This window comes from Macrotis lagotis, chromosome 2 (assembly GCF_037893015.1).
Source record: "Macrotis lagotis isolate mMagLag1 chromosome 2, bilby.v1.9.chrom.fasta, whole genome shotgun sequence".
NCBI lineage: Eukaryota > Metazoa > Chordata > Mammalia > Peramelemorphia > Peramelidae > Macrotis > Macrotis lagotis.
This window is the reverse complement of record NC_133659.1, coordinates 333,691,798-333,705,798: the sequence shown is the minus strand read 5'-3', so window position 1 is coordinate 333,705,798 and position 14,001 is coordinate 333,691,798. Positions and strand designations below refer to the sequence as shown.

The following is a 14,001-nucleotide window of genomic DNA, read 5'->3' as shown; positions in this document are numbered from 1 at the left end:
GGCATCGTCAGGAGAAATCCAGCTTTGAACCCCTTCTTCTTGGCCCGATGACTGAGACTTGATTTCCTCATCTGTAAAAGGCAGCTATTATCCCTGTACTTCCCTCTTGGAGAATGGTGGGGAAAATACTTTGTAAAGTGGCTGGAAGGAATATGATTTGTATAAAATTCTTTAAATACATATATCATAGCAACCTTCAAGATGCTGGGAAAATGTCAGCTGTCAACCAGAAAAGCAAACCACAAGGTCCTAACAATCTAAATGTAAAGATAAAAAAAAGGGCCTGAATACTGTGGGAGTGTAAGGATCATGAAGAAGAGAGGGATTCCTAGCTTCTGGCAGAGGTGGAGGGCCCTGGGTGCAGAGCGCACGCTGACTCTCCACTGTGGCTTCATCTTGCTGGATTTCTTGGATTTTTCCCTCTCTGGGTGACTCTTTGTTACAAGAGCTAGTTCTTTGGGGGAGGAATGGATTTCGAAATGAAGATGATCAAAACCGAAATAGATTGTTTTAAAGAGTTAAAGAAATTCGCGGCTCCCTCTGCTGCTCTGCTGTCCCTCAACCCCCTGTCCCTCATCCAGTCACCTCTCTCCTTTAGGATCCAGGCTATTCATCTCTACCGTCTGATCAGAATCCTGGTAGCCCTTGTCCACAGACCTTCCTTCCCCGGTGAGTCCAGTACTACACTCACCATTTTTCTCTCCTAACTCCTGTCCTCATACTCGGAACCCTCACCATTCACATTGACTCTCAAGTACCCTCAACCCCTCCCTTCCTTGGCCTCTCCTTGGAGCTGCTCCTGCACCCCATCTCTGCCCCACACAGATGGTCCCACCCTTGGTCTTGCTATCACCCGGAAGGGTGCCACATCTTTGTTTAAGAATCCCCCAACTGGCTTAGCCCTACCTGATCTAAAATTATATTATAAAGTATTGGTCCTCAAAACTGTCTGGTACTGGCTAAGAAACAGAGTGGTGGACCAGGGGAATAGACTAGGTGTAATAGCAGGAGACGATTCTAGGAATCTGCTGTTTGATAAACCCAAAGAGTCCAGCCATTGGGATAAAAACTCTCTTTGATAAAAACTGCTGGGAAAATTGGAAGTTAGTATGGAAGAAACTTAGATTAGACCAAAACCTCATACCCTATACCAAGATAAGATCCAAATGGAGACAGGATTTAGACATAAAAGACAATACTATAAGCAAGCTAGAAGATCAAGGAATAGTATAACTGTCAGATCTATTGGAAGGAGAGCAGTTTATGACTAAGGAAGAGTTGGAGAACATCACCAAAAACCAACTAGAATTATTTCAATGGCATTAAATTAAAAAGCTTTTGCACAGACAAAACCACTGTAACCAAGATCAAAAGAAATGTAGTAAATTGGGAAACAATCTTTACAACTAATGATTCTGACAAAGGACTCATTTCTAAAATATACATAGAACTGAGTCATATTTTAAAAAAAAGCCATTCCCCAATTGACAAATGGTCAAAGGATATACAAAGGTAATTTACAGATGAGGAGACCAAAGAGATCTATAGTCATATGAAAAATTGCTCTAAATCATTACTTATTAGAGAAATGTAAATTAAAGCTTCTCTGAGGTACCACCTCACACCTCTCAGACTGGCCAATATGACCAGAAAGGACAATGATCATTGTTGGAAGGGTTGTGGAAAATCTGGAACACTAATACATTGTTGGTGGAACTGTGAAGTCATCCAACCTTTCTGGAGAGAAATTTGGAACCACGCCCAAAGGGCAACAAAAATGTGCATACCCTTTGACACAGCAATACCACCACTGGGTCTATACCCTGAAGAGATGATGAAAAAGGGTAAAAACATCACTTGTACAAAAATATTCATAGCAGCCCTGTTTGTGGTGGCAAAGAATTGGAAATCAAGTGAATGTCCTTCGATTGGGGAATGGCTTAGCAAACTGTGGTCTATGTATGTCATGGAACACTATTGTTCTATTAGAAACCAGGAGGGATGGGAATTCAGGGAAGCCTGGAGGGATTTGCATGAACTGATGCTGAGCGAGATGAGCAGAACCAGAAAAACACACTGTACACCCTAACAGCAACATGGGGATGATGATCAACCTTGATGGACTTGCTCATTCCATCAGTGCAACAACCAGGGACAATTTTGGGCTGTCTGTGATGGAGAATACCGTCTGTATCCAGAGAAAGAACTGTGGAGTTTGAACAAAGACCAAGGACTATTATCTTTTAAAAAAAAGTTATCTTCTTATGTAATTTTGTTATCTCTTATACTTTATGTTTCTTCCTTAAGGATATGATTTCTCTCTCCTCGCACTCAATTTGGATCAATGTATACCATGGAAACAGTGTAAAGACTGACCGACTGCCTTCTGTGGGGGGTAGGGGGAGGGAGATAAGATTAGGGGGAAAATGGTAAAACTCAAAATAAATAAAATCTTTAAAAAAAAAACCCAAACCCCTTATCAGAACCTAAGTCATTGGATTTCTACTTCTTCCAACTCTTCACCCATGTCATGACCTTCAATCCCTAGACTCTCACTTCTCTCCGGGGTCATCTGCCATACACAAACCACTCTCTTCTTTTCACCTTGTAAACCAGTTCAACTCTACACTCTCCTCTTCTCCTGAGTCTCCAGTGCCCTTATCATTTGACTGGTTGGACCCTGCCAAGCTTCAGACTGGAATCATCCCCACCATTCCTTGTCTTCCTTCCTATATACAAACTGTTGATTGATTGTGAAAAGAATTGTGAGGGGCAGCTAGGTGGCGCAGTAAATAGAGCACTGACCCTGGAGTCAGGAGGACCTGAGTTCGAATCTGATATCAGACACTTAATAATTGCCCAAGTGACCTTGGGCAAGTCACTTAACTCCATTGCCTTGCAAAAATTAAAAAAAACAACAGAGAATCATGGAGCTGTTCTGACTGGGTCCATTACAACCTCATGGTCCACAACCTGAACTGGGTCCTCACTCTGCTCATCTCTCTTATCAGTTCCTTGTCTCAGTCTCATAGCAGCTCTTCCAAACCTCTCTACTGAAAACATCATTTTACAAAAACATTAAGGCCGGTCATCAAGACTCCTTCTTGCCCTTCTTCCTCATCTCATTTCACTCAGATGCCTTCTGGCTCTGTCCCTTCAATACGTCTATGTCCTAGGAAGACATGGCCTTACTCCTTTCCGAGGCTAACCCTTCCACCTACAAAAGCCATCCCATTCCCTCCCGTCTCCTCCAAGACATTACTCTTTTGTCATTTTGTCATTCCCTTCATTTTATTTTAGTTTTTGCAAGGCAATGGGGTTAAGTGGCTTGCCCAAGGCCACACAGCTAGTTAATTATGAAGTGTCTGAGGCTGGATTTGAACTCAGGTCCTCCTGACTCCAGGACCGGTGCTCTATCCACTGCATCACTGCCCCTATGCATTATTTTTATGTCTCCATTTATTGACTCCTTTCCTATAGCCTTCAGAATGTCCATGTCTCCCCCATCTTGGAAAACCCTCTTTGATTTTCTGGTCTCCTTTCTGTGGAAGGTGTGGCTTCCATGGGAGAGAAACAGAAGGGCTAATGAGAACCTGTCAGAGTTGGGGAGGGGGGTCTTCAAACCAGGGATGTCAGAACCGGGAAGGGTAAACTAGACTCCCAGAGTGAGGCCCAGGAGAGGGTCTCAGGAGAATGAGAGCCAGGGTCTCAGGAGAATGGCAGCACTTAGAGGAAAGTGAGCTTCCTTTGTTTGGGCCTGACCCCTAAGCTGGGCACTAGAAGGTGCCTGGTGCCATTCTTGCAAGGTCTCCTGCCCTTTGGGTGGTTTTCCTATGAAGAATTGATGGGAGAACATTTGCAGATGGTCGGAGTCCCACCATGGGGAAAATCCCCGTCATGACCCACTAAGGTCTCCCAAAGCAACGGTGGCCAGACAAACAGGACCTCAGGCGGCCTCAGACACAGGTCTGGAGCGAGGGAGGGAACGGCCTAGTGAAAGGCCATCTGCAGTAGAGGGCCCACGTGCCAGGCAACGGCCAGATAGGGTGGTCAGGGTACTGGAGACCCCCTTCCCCACCTCCACTATGAGAATAAGGAGGATTTGGAGGAGCGCCGTGATTGAGATCTTCCAAAGCTTCAAGGCCCCACTGGGAGAACTGGGAACTGTGTGGGGAGAAGCTTCCCACTCAATGGAACGTCAAGGACAACTTCTTGACAGTTCTATCCCAGAGTGAAAGAAGAGCTCCCCAGCCCTGGAGGGATTCAAGCCGAGCTCGGGTACATGGATGTGTGGATCTTTGTACTTAGGTTCACATGCATCTCCTCTCAGTCTGGCAGCCTGGTTCACAGGGGAGATGAGAGGCGATTGTAGGAATTCAGGTGTGTGTGTGCACGTGGGGGGGGGCAGATGCCCTCTAAGCCAACCAGAATCCTGCGGAGTGAAGCACCCAGTGCCTCCCTCAAGGCCTGGCCCACAGTGGGGGCTCACCACAGGCCTGATGAAATATTTGCAGATCATACCCCTGATGGACTTCCTTGTTTACAGTGTCCCTCAGCCTCCCTGGGCCCTTTGCCCCGGGAGGGATCATCCTCAAGTGCCTCTGCCCTCAGAGGTGGCCCAGTGGGTGAGAAGGGGGACCCGTGACCTCCAGGCCTCCCGAGCTGGCGGGCACAAACGCACCACGGGAAACAGGGTTAAAGTGCACTTTTATTTTCTAGTACAAAGGCTAAAAGATGCAAGTTTTGTCGGTTTTATTTTTAAGAAGGACCAAAAAATTGTTATTAAAACATCTACAATATTATCCAGATACTAGGGCCTTATGAATATTTAATATTAAAGTGTGGTATTCTTAAAATTTTAATACACAGACATTTTAAAGAACTATTAATCCCATCATTACTTGGCTGTGAAATGGAACATTCTCCCTCTTCTCCATTCATCTCTGACTCATCCCCCCACAGTCCATAGAGGCTTATACCCCTGGGGGGGAGGGGGTGTGCCTAGACACACATGTGCATGTGTGAACACATGCATCTCCCCTTGGTCTCACCCTCTCCTGTCCATGAGCAGCTCAGAGGTTTGGGTCCCAAACCCAAGCTTGGACTTCAGAGTCAAAAAATAATGTCTAAATCCTTCCCATCACCCTTCAAACTACCCTCTTCTTCCTCTCCCTTTCCAGGCCTTTCTTCTCTAATCCCCTCTGATCTGCATCCACCTGCTTTCCAGGTGGGCACAAATGCTACCCCCACTCCCACCCCCCAGGGAAGAGGCATCCCTGGCCCAGGGGGCCGTGGCTTCCATTGGATTAGTTTTCTTTTTCCCCCACTCACAATCAGGTCTAGGGCAGGGAGAGATTTCAGAAGCCTTCTACCAACGCCTTCATTTGACAGACAAGGAAATTGGCCCGGGGAGGTCATCATCATTATTATTATTTATTAATAGTTGAGCCAAGATCCAAATCCAAATCCTCTACCTCCTAATCTGGGCCCCAGCACCCTTGGGTGGGCTCATGCCTCTATACGGGACAGGTAGAGGTGGCCCTCTAGGTTTCAGACGCTCCAGTCCCTTTGGCTAAGAATACTGTTTTTCCACTGGGCCATCTCCTTTTGCCTCCCTCAAGATGGGGGTGGGGTGGGGAAGGAAGACCCTGGAGAAATTGAGGCATCCCCACCCGAATCTTGTTTGCTAAATGACCTCCAACCCTACTTTCCTATACCGTCAGGCGCCTTGCTGACCCCAGGTGGGGGGACAGCAGCCCCCACTCACCCTGCTCCCAGCAAGGGGAGACAAATCAACCCCGGGGGTCCTGTTGCATTTCCAGCCAAGCCCTTTATCCTTCATCCTCCTTACAGACAATTCCTTGGATACCACACACATATAATATTATATAGAGTGATATATTTAATACCTGTGTATATATGCATCACGGGGCCAACATATATACACGTGAGACAAGGCTGGTGACAAGAGACAGTAATACCACATGGCGGGCTATCATATCAGGGAAAACAAGGATCCGTGTCCACAGCAACCCCTCCCCGTGGGCCCTGCTTCTGGCCTCAGCCCCCTAAGTCAAATACCCTCTCGCTCCTCTCTCCTCCCCAGGCCCCAACATCCTGGCTCACCGGGGGGAGGGGGGCAGGGTGCACGCCAAGATCATAGAAGAAAGGGCGGGGTCCCAGGAGCGGTGGGTGGAAGACCCTACCCTCTTCCGTTTCTATGTCATTAGCATTGCCTTCTGAGAGGTATAAAGAACAAAGGCATCTTTAGGAGCCAGAGACTTCCACACAGACTGAGGTGGGGGGGCTTCTTGGAATGTCTGGGGACAGTGCTCGAGTCTGGCGGGCTGATGGATAAAGAGAAATGTCAGATGAAAGGTGAAGTAGAATGTCTGGTGGGCTGAGGCAGGCAACGGGGCCAGAACAGTTGGGGGAAGCCCTCCCCTCACCATTCTGAGATTGGGGCATTTCAAATTAGGGGATTAGGTGCGAATTGGGTATGTGTGGTGGCCAGAAGAACCATAGTTTTACAGATGGGGAAATTGAGGTCCAGAAAAATGGAAATTACTTAGGACCAGAGTTCCAGATTTAAAGCAGGAAGGGCCTGAGAGGCCTTCTTGTGAAAGTGAGGCCCAGAGCGGAGGAGTGCCTTTCCTGAGGTCCCTCAGGAGCAACATTTTCTCTGGGTCCTGGGACTGCTGTCCATGGTCCTCAGGAGAGCCCCGAAAGAGCGAGGCAGAGATGCCTGGGAAGTGACCCCTCCTCTCTGAGCCTCAGTTTTCTCCTGTGACATGTCCCGTGCCCTGACTGGGGGCACTTGTAGATTTGGCCAAGGCCGGAGCGTGGAGCTCTTCTGTCAGGGGTGACCCGCGAGGGGATCAGGAACAGGGTCCCCTAGTGCGCCAGCCCCTATTTATGCTCCACAGGGGTCAGAGTCGTGAGTGAGGGGGCCACCAAAGAGGCTGATGGGGGGGGGCCGTCTCACCTGCCCAAGGGGCATTCAGATGCTCGGCTCCATTGGTATTAGTATACATAGCCCTTCCACCACCCCAGCGCCCACCTAATCTATCTCCTCATTCCATATTTATTAAAATCTCACTGGACTCTCTGGGCCAAGGGTTAGGAAGATGTCCCAGCAAGGAAGGGCTGAGAATGTGCCTGCCGGCTTCCCATCTCTCCCCCTTCTCCACTTCCCTAACCAGGATGAGCCGCTAATCTGGGGGGCTATTTGGGACCTGGTTCAGGGATAACTGAGCTGGGACATGGGGAATCTAGGTTCATTCTAGATGGAGCTGTCCCTGGAGGGGCCCCCTAACATGCCCTGGATCGGCATCACCACCTGTCTCTCCTGCCCCCGCTCCACCTGCCATTTGTCTCTTGGATTCCTGAAGGGGGAGAGATGGGACCAGAGTCAGGCTAAGATCAGGGGTTGAGGACCCCTCAGTTTCACAGCTGTGTGGATCCCCACAGGGCACAGGAGGGAAAAAGAGCCACAAGAAAGGGGTGAAGAGGGGCGGCTAGGTGGCACAGTGGATAGAGCACCCGCTCTGGAGTCAGGAGGACCTGAGTTCAAATCCAGCCTCAGACACTTCATAATTACCTAGCTGTGTGGCTTTGGGCAAGTCACTTAACCCCATTGCCTTGCAAAAAAACCTAAAAAAAAGGGGGTGAAGGGTGGCTGTCCCCCCGCAAAAGGAGAGCAGGCCAAGGAGAGCTGAGAAACCGGTCTCCTCTGGCAACTGGGGAGTAACCTTGAAGGGACATCGAGCTCCTTGATCTGGATGTCAGCAAATCTAGGGGATAAAGCTGGCTGGAGAGTCTTGCTCTTTGAGGTCTCCAGCTGTGGCCCTGTGCCCATCTCTGGCATCCCAGAGAGAAATGAGGGAAATCCAATTCAGCCAGCCCACAAGAGAACAACCCTGGGGGATCCCTGATGCCAGCAACCCAGGTTTTTGGAAACAAAACACAAAACTTTGGGTTGAAGCCACTAGACAATGTCTGTCTATCCTGTTCCACCCTACTCTGGGAAACAATAGACCTAATACCACAGAATGACAATGATGACCTGGGACTTGTCTAACTGACCTGGGCAGAGGGTGTGTGTGTGTGTGTGTGTGTGTGTGTGTGTGTGTGTGTGTGTGTGTGTGTCTTGCTCCCAAACACTGACCGGCTGTGTAACTGTGCTCGAGTCACTCTGTCCTCTCTGAATCTCAGTTTCCCCATCTTTAAGAGGGGAATGATAATACGTGAGCTGCCTTCCTCCCAGGATCATTGTGAGAAAACGCTATAGTAATGTGAACTATTGTTATCATCATCATTATTATTATTCTGATTATGTGCGTGTATGTGGGGACGCCCCTGCCCCACACAGAGGGGAGCCATGGGAGACCCTGAGTGGGTGGGTGTGCATATAGAGACCCAGGGAGAGAACAGGTGTGCCAAAGCTCTCGGGGCCCCAGACCTCCCCCCTCTGCTCACCCCAGTCTGGCTTTTTGCACACTCATCTGAGGACAAGGAAGAAGGCCACAAAGGTCACAGGGAGCCCAAGAGTGGAGGGGGGCCCGCCCTGTGGCCCTTGTCACCAGGGTGGCTGATAAAGAGGAGAACCAAGAGGCTGATGGATGGGGAGACCGGCAGAGCCGACTCTGGGAAGGGGAGGCGCACGACCCTCATCCTCCCGTCCTTCCTCTCCCTCCCTTCTTCCCAGCCCAGAGTCCCGTCCCTGGGCCCCCCTAGACATCATCCTGCAATAGGAAGTTATATTTGCCGAAGTCGTCGTCCGTGGGGCAGAGCAGCATGTCCTTGCGGGCCTTGGCCAGCTTCTGTTTCAACACCTCCCGGCGATCCAACCATTCAGTCAGCTCCTCCTGCCCGTGGGCACAGCGACACTTCTCCCCATCTGGGCAAGTCTTTTTTTTCTGGAACCTATGTGGGGGTGGAAGCAGGGAGGATGAGAAACTCAGCGCTGTCCCTCAGGGGCCCACGGACTGCCCAGGCTGCACCACCCAAGAATAAGGAAGGACTCGGAAATCAGCAGAGAGCAAAGGTCTGTCCATCTGGAGCTGAAGGGACCTTCCTGTTACAGATAAGGAACCCGAGGTCCCATCACCCAACCCTCTGGGAAAATCTGCAGCACCCTACACCCTCCAGCGGCTTGCAGGAGAGCCCTCTGGAGGAGTCTCCCCAGGGACCACCCGAGACAAGCCATCGTCGGGGGGAGGGCCCGCTTGCCCCAAGAGCACCTCCCTAGCCTCCTTATACTCGGCTCTGCGGCATGAGGCCCAGTTCGGAGACACCAGTCTCCAAGTTCGGGCCGGTCGTGCCCGTGGCTGCCTCAGAGAAAGGAAGAAGCTGGTGCCCTTGTCAGGAGGGCCCACCAGCGCTGGCTTCCTCCTCTTCAGATCACTGGTCCAGCCTCCAGGAGTGCAGCGACAGCTGGGCCTTTTCCAGTGCCCAAAGCTTCGACAGGCCCAGAAGTGAGAGGTCCGGCAAAGCTGTAGAGCGAGGGGCACTGATCGGGTGGCAGGAGCGCCGGACTCCAGGTCTGGTTGGCACACTCGCTAGCGGCTGCCCTGGGACTAATCACTTCCCATCTCTGAGGCTCAGTTTGTCCAAATGTCCCATAGGGACAGGCACCTGGCCTGCCTACCTTACAGGTGTATGGGGAGGGTAAGGGGAGGTGAAGGAGGGTTCTGTAAATACAACTTCAAGAGCCTGCAGAGCTGCTAGGCCCCACTCTGACCTGGCAACTGGCCTCCCTGAGCCTTGGGGACTGGCTAATGACCAGCGCTGCCCCAAGCCCTCCACTGTCCACAAGAGTCCAAGGGCCCCTTGACTGCAGGAGGACTGCAGTGGAGGTGGGAGCCGCAGCAGCCGGGAGAGTGGAAGCTCCTCGAGGGCAGGAACTGTTTTCTTTTGTGCCGTTCGGTCGTTTCGGTCGGATCTGACTCTTCGTGACCCCATCTGGGGTTTTCCTGACAAAGCCAGCTCATTTTACAGATGAGGTAACTGAGGCAAACAGGGTGAAGTGAAACACAGCTAGTAAGTGTCTGAGGCTGGACTTGAACTCAAGTCTTCCTGACTCCTCTGTGCTTTCTGGTTGCCTTAGCACCCGGCAGGAGCCTAATGATGCTGGCTGCATTGCCTGGCAGAAAGGGCCCCAAGAGCCCTAGATGGGCCCAGAGCAGGCCAGGGACTCACCAGGGTCACACGGGAGCCACCTGTGTGGTTAGGAGCTCTGTGAACCTCAGTTTCTCGGACAGACTTTTGAGGGGAGTCCGTGAGACCCGCACCGCCCACCCAGTCACTCTAGAGAATGAATGGAAGCCCCCCAAGGGAAGGGATTGCTCTGGTTTTGTCTCTGCTCCTCGGGACTTCACATAGTGTCTGGCAGAATGAAGGAGGGGAGGAAGAGGAAAAGGAGAGGAAAAGATGGAGGAGGAAGAGGAGGAGGAGGAAGGGGGAAAGAGAAGAAAATGATGATGAAGGGAAGCATTCAGCAACCTCTAAAGTGCCTGTGGGCTGTGGCCCAGGATCGGGTGGCCCGTCCTCAGGGAGGTCCTCTGGGCCCTGCCTCTTCCCTGGCCTCCTCGCTGGCATGGGCGAGGAGCCCGAGGACCCCGCCAGGCTTGGAGCCCCCACCCCCGACCCACTTCGGGAGTGGCACCTTTCACACAGCCGGAACTCGCCCATGGGGAAGCGGAAGGTCCAGCAGGTGGAGTCGCTATCTGACGTGAAGACCTTCTCTTTGTGCTTCTCCGACTGGATGTGCTGCTGCCACTGCTTCTTACTGTTGCTGTTTTTGCCACAGAGCCAGCAGTGAAATCCCATCTGTGGGGAGCGGGGAGGGGGCTGGGCGAGCCTTCGGAGCAGGCCCGGGGGCTCCAAGGCCCATCTCGGCGGCTCTCCGGCCTAGGTGAGGAGCTGCCCACCTGCCCCCTCGGCTGGCCTCCGTCCCACCGGCCCCCTGGGCTCACCTGTGTCCCACCTGACTCCCTCAGCTAGCATCCTGGCCTTCTCCAAGCCAGTGCCTGCGGGGTCTCCCTCCTCTCCACCCTGACGTCCCTGCTGAGGTGACGCTCACCCCCATCCTGACCACCCTGGCCCTCCGGGCTCCCAGACTCAGCCACTAAGAGCTTTGGCCCGGAGATCCCAACCTGTAACAACTACGGGGAGAGACACCTTGTGGGAGGAAGTGAGTAATGGGATGGAAGACATGGGGGAGGAGAGCAGGATGCTCCCCAACATCCACACCACAAGAAGGAGAGGCCATCAAAGCTCCCACCAAGGCAGGTCCACTAGGGGACATTATGGGGATGCCTTGCAATGGGCCCGGCAGTGGGCCTGGGCCTGCTCCTGTCCACTGGGCTGGAACCAATACAAAACCAGAAATCTGAAGAGTTCACTGAATCCAGAAGACCATGTCAAGGGAGTCACTGTCTGCATTCACGGGGACGGGGCGACAGCTAACTGTGACGGCAGAGGATTAAGGGCTAGTGGGCATGGATGCGGAGATGTGGTTTCGGATTCGATCGCCTTAACTGGACTCCTTGGTCCCAAGGAAGGACTTTCATGTGGGCAGGGGGACTCACTGGGGACAAGGACGTTTTTAAAAGAAAAAAATCCAATGATCTGAACCTTTTTTTTTAAGAGAGAAATGGGGGAGGGGAGGGGAATTACAGAATTTAAGAACTGGAAATCAGGGACATCTAGTCCAGCCTCAATCCATGAAGCCCAAGGAGGGAACCGCCTCTCCACAGTGACTGCTTCTGCTTGAAAACCCCTAGGGATGGGGAGCTCATCCCCTCTGGAGACGGCCCCTTCCATCTTGGGGTGCCTCTGTTGTTTAGGGAATTCTACTTTCAGAAAGAGGCTTCCTGTGACTGTCCCCCATAGCTCTGGCCCCCGGAAAGAAAACCAAAGCCACCACCGGGTATCGGCAGGGGGGATCACGCGGGGTTCTCCGGCCCTAAATCTAGTCTTTGCTGGTCTAAACTGCCGTCATTTCCTTCTATTGCCTCATACAAGGAAATTCCTCCCCACGTCCAGAGGCCAGGGGCCAGTTAGTCCACCTCTTTCCATCCAGATGTGGTCTGATCAGGCCAGAGGGCGTTACCAACGCCTCTCCTGCTCCTTGCCCTGACCATTATAACTCTGGCCACTGAGGCAGAATTGGGGTGGGGGTGGGGCTACCAAGTTATCAAGAAGTGCGGTCTGCCTCCTGTCCTCTCTTCTCTCCTGTGCTTGCCCAGCTGGCTTTTGTTTTGGGCTTGGGCTTGTTGGGAACCCAAAGTACGGGACTTTGTGTCGTCATCCTATTTAACCTTGTTGGATTCTTCTACTTGTGCTGTGCAGCGGATTCTGGGGCCCTCCTGGCCCGGGGTCACTACATGTCAAATGTGCCAGCTCTCCACTGAGTCACCGTGCCAAAGGTGGGGCTGGGAAGGCGCCATTACCATGATATCCGCGTAGTCAGTGGGCATCTGGATCTGCTTCTCTCCTTCCCGTGGGGTGACTTGGGTGCCTTCCCCAGGCTTCCCCGGGTTGTGGTTCTTCAGCCACATGTCATAGGTCTGCTGCATGTCTAGGACTGGGAAGGTTGGGGGTAGGGGAAAGGGAGAGGCAAGATGTGGGGCTAGAACATCCATAAGAGACCCTCCAAGTGCCAACCCAATAACCGCCCTGCGCAGCCTCACTGGCAAAGGTTGCCCGATGGCTACAGGGAGGATGCACAGTCTGAGCGGGGAGGCGCCCAGTTATCAATGTCCTACAAGACACTGACCATGAGCAGCTTGACCCCCCTCCCTCACGGTTTGACTCACAGCATCAAGGTTGGGGACGAGTCCAGTGGCCACGTGGCCCGCCAGGACCTCTAGCCGCCCAGCCTGTCCTGAGCATCACCTTCGTGGGCATCCCTCCCATCTCCCCAGGGTGTCCAGTCAGGCCGGCTGAGAGACCTCGGGGCGATCGAGCCTAGCCTGTCTCTGACACAGCTCCCAGCTCTCGTCATCCCTGAGGCATGGCAGTCTGGCCTCAGTTGGAGGGCTCGCCATCTAGGTGCCCTTCAAGAGGCTTCCAAGCCTTCTTGGGGCTCCCTAGGGGCCCGCTTCTATCCCACAGGGCCAAACACTTCAAATACTTGAAAACTGTCCCACAGAGGCAGGAAAACTCGGTAATTTCTGATGCTTCAAGTAGAGAGCGAGTGCCGGGAGCCAGACAACAGCCCGGGCCAGGAGAATTGTGGGGGGGGGGGGCATCCTCCGCTCCCTCCGGCTCAGCCCAAACAACAGTCCCATTCATTTCACTGGGAAACATTCATTGGAAACAACATCTTTTGGGGGAATGTCGGTTCTGCCTCCCTCGGGGTGACCCTGGCTCTGGGCTCCCACTGGAGGTCTCCCATTTCCGTCCCTCCCCCCCTCCCACCAAGTCACCATGGACAGACTCACTCTTATTCTCTTTCATGAAAGTCCACATGTCTCTCTCCTCTGGGCTGTGCGCAAAGGAACAATTCCCCACGTACTGACACTTCCGGCCATTCTGGGCGTGGATGCATAGCTGTGGCACAAGGGGAGGGCCCCTGAGTCACCCCTGCCCTGAGCATCACCCCCTCCCCTCCTGGAGGCCCTGCTGAGAGTGCCCACCACGTCCAGAGCCCCGATCCCGGGCTGGATTCTGAAGGCCCCGATCTCCTTCCCTGGTTCCTGGCCAAGGACTTGTCCAGCCTCCCTCCTCCCATCTTCCATGGCTCCCTATCGCCTCTAGGAGAAAACTCGAAATCTGCTGCCTGGCACCTTCAGCTCCCTACAGTCTGCCTGCCACCCACCTTGCCAGGCTCATTTCATCACATTCCCAGCAAACCTGCCTACAGCTAATCCCTGTTCAAAACAGCCAGCTCCCACACCCCAGGCCTTTGCTTGCGCAGTACCCCATGCCCGGAATGCCCTCCTTCTCTCAACTTCCTTCTAAGCAGGGCTCAGCTGGCACCACCTACACCAGGCC

At 52.6% G+C, this 14,001-nt stretch overlaps 1 protein-coding gene across 1 annotated transcript in view; it reads right to left on the bottom strand.

Annotated features, from left to right (window-relative positions):
• Nucleotides 1-4,671: 4,671 nt before the first annotated feature.
• ZC3H7B (zinc finger CCCH-type containing 7B) overlaps nt 4,672-14,001 on the bottom strand; it is an 87,669-nt gene continuing 78,339 nt past the window's right edge. The window contains exons 20-23 of the mRNA XM_074227023.1: nt 13,449-13,557; nt 12,456-12,589; nt 10,667-10,830; nt 4,672-8,925 (exon numbers count right to left, since the gene is read on the bottom strand). Coding sequence (XP_074083124.1) covers nt 8,733-8,925; nt 10,667-10,830; nt 12,456-12,589; nt 13,449-13,557 — 600 coding nt within the window. The 3' untranslated portion in view covers nt 4,672-8,732. The remainder of the gene's footprint in view (nt 8,926-10,666; nt 10,831-12,455; nt 12,590-13,448; nt 13,558-14,001) is intronic.